Source organism: Erigeron canadensis, chromosome 1 (assembly GCF_010389155.1).
Source record: "Erigeron canadensis isolate Cc75 chromosome 1, C_canadensis_v1, whole genome shotgun sequence".
NCBI classification, from domain to species: Eukaryota; Viridiplantae; Streptophyta; class Magnoliopsida; order Asterales; family Asteraceae; genus Erigeron; species Erigeron canadensis.
The window spans coordinates 18,892,882-18,894,574 of record NC_057761.1 but is presented as its reverse complement, the minus strand read 5'-3'; the positions used below and the strand labels follow the sequence as shown (position 1 = coordinate 18,894,574).

At 36.9% G+C, this 1,693-nt stretch overlaps 1 protein-coding gene across 1 annotated transcript; it reads left to right on the top strand.

Annotated features, from left to right (window-relative positions):
- Positions 1–233: 233 nt before the first annotated feature.
- On the top strand, positions 234–847 carry LOC122584513 (non-specific lipid-transfer protein 2-like). The gene has a single exon (XM_043756642.1). The coding sequence runs from the start codon at positions 335–337 to the stop codon at positions 632–634; it is 300 nt and encodes a 99-aa protein (XP_043612577.1). The 5' UTR covers positions 234–334; the 3' UTR covers positions 635–847.
- Positions 848–1,693: the final 846 nt, after the last annotated feature.

Below are 1,693 nucleotides of genomic sequence, written 5' to 3'. Positions count from 1 at the left end.
TCTATTAACCCTTTAAACTAATTATTTTTACATCAACTACTTACACCACTGGATGACGCTTCCACCACCAACAGTCGCCCCCACTATCATGTCATCACCGCCATGACGACCACCATCGCATTACGCGCATCTCTTGCATAATCTCAAAATATGAAGGATTTGTCTTTCTAATCATACACCGTATGACCGTATCCTTGATATCCTTGGGTCTATATATTCATGTAAGAGTTGTCAATCCTAATCAGCCATAATTCTCATTGAAAAAAAAAAAAAAAAAGAAACTTCTCTCTTTGTCTCTGTTTCACACACACATTCACATAGAGATCGAAAAATAATGAGGTCAAGTTCATACACAACAATCTGTATTGCAGCCATGGTCTTAGTGATCATGATTTTGGGCACACAGCCGCAGGTGGCGACGGCGGTGACATGTCAAGTTACACAGCTGGCTCCATGTGCAGCCGCCATCTCCTCATCATCCGTACCACCTTCAAGGCAGTGTTGTGTAAAGATAAAAGAGCAAAGACCATGTCTATGCCAGTACATGAAGAACCCAAGTCTAAAAGCTTATGTTTCCTCTCCTAATGCCAAAAAGATAGCCAAGAGTTGCGGAGTTCCTACTCCCAAGTGCTAGACAGTCTACAAAAAATCTAATCGGCCTGGTCTGCCCCTTTGTAGTACGTACCGCCAAGAATCTCATGTACTTTAGTCGCTATATATGTAAGTGCTTAATTAATTAGCTATCCTCAATGTCTTGTACGTGGTTAATTTACTACTTCTATTTATGTTGTGGCGGTGTGTTTGTTTTGTGTGTAATCTTTATATAAATATTGTATGTTCTCTTAAAGTTAAGGTTTATAATTACCCATCTCATTTGGTTAGCATTTTCTCATATATATATATATCCTGTCTTGACATGTGTTGAATCGCTTTTTCTTGTTTTTAATTAGTAGCGTGTTGAATTTTGATTTAAATCATTTGCCAACTTGATATATATGACTAAAAAGCTTAACGTATTTACTTCAAAATTCTGAAAACATATTTTCATTTTAGATATTAATAATTTTAAAAAAACGTATTTAATTTCAAATATTTATATTACTATATTATAAAACAAGTTTCATTTTCTACTTTCAATATTGAATTTTAAATTTCAATCATTCATAAAAACCACCTTACATTAATAACGTACATTATTATATCGTCGCTATCACCACTAATCGCTGACTACCGCCGCCACCGCCACCACCAACCGCCGCCACAAACATCGCTATTGTTGCATGCCGCCGCCACGGCCTACACCATTACGTCGCCATCACGGAACCACCTATTATCGTTGTCGCTATTATACCGATGCATCACACAAGGATCATTCTAGTCGATACAAAAGGAAACATCGTTATTTACTCTGATTCAAAATTTCAAAAGTTTATTTTATAAGGTTTGATAGGTGTCAGCATGATACGAGATGATGGTGGTAGTGTCTTTGACGGCAGTGTAGTGTGATAGTGATGACGGCGACTAGTGGTGGTGGTAGCGATGGTTGTGTAGACTATATGTTACAGATGTAAAAGTTACTCAATCAACTTGATATGAAGTTCAACTATGCTATGCAAATTTGTAATTGTCTCTTATGCCCATATGAAACGGTTGAAGAAATGCATAGTTTTAACCTTTCCATAATTGCTCAAAG

What these genes read in the sequence shown, in the direction of transcription:
- LOC122584513 (XM_043756642.1), top strand. Translation starts at nt 335, where the DNA reads ATGAGGTCAAGTTCATACACAACAATCTGTATTGCAGCCATGGTCTTA.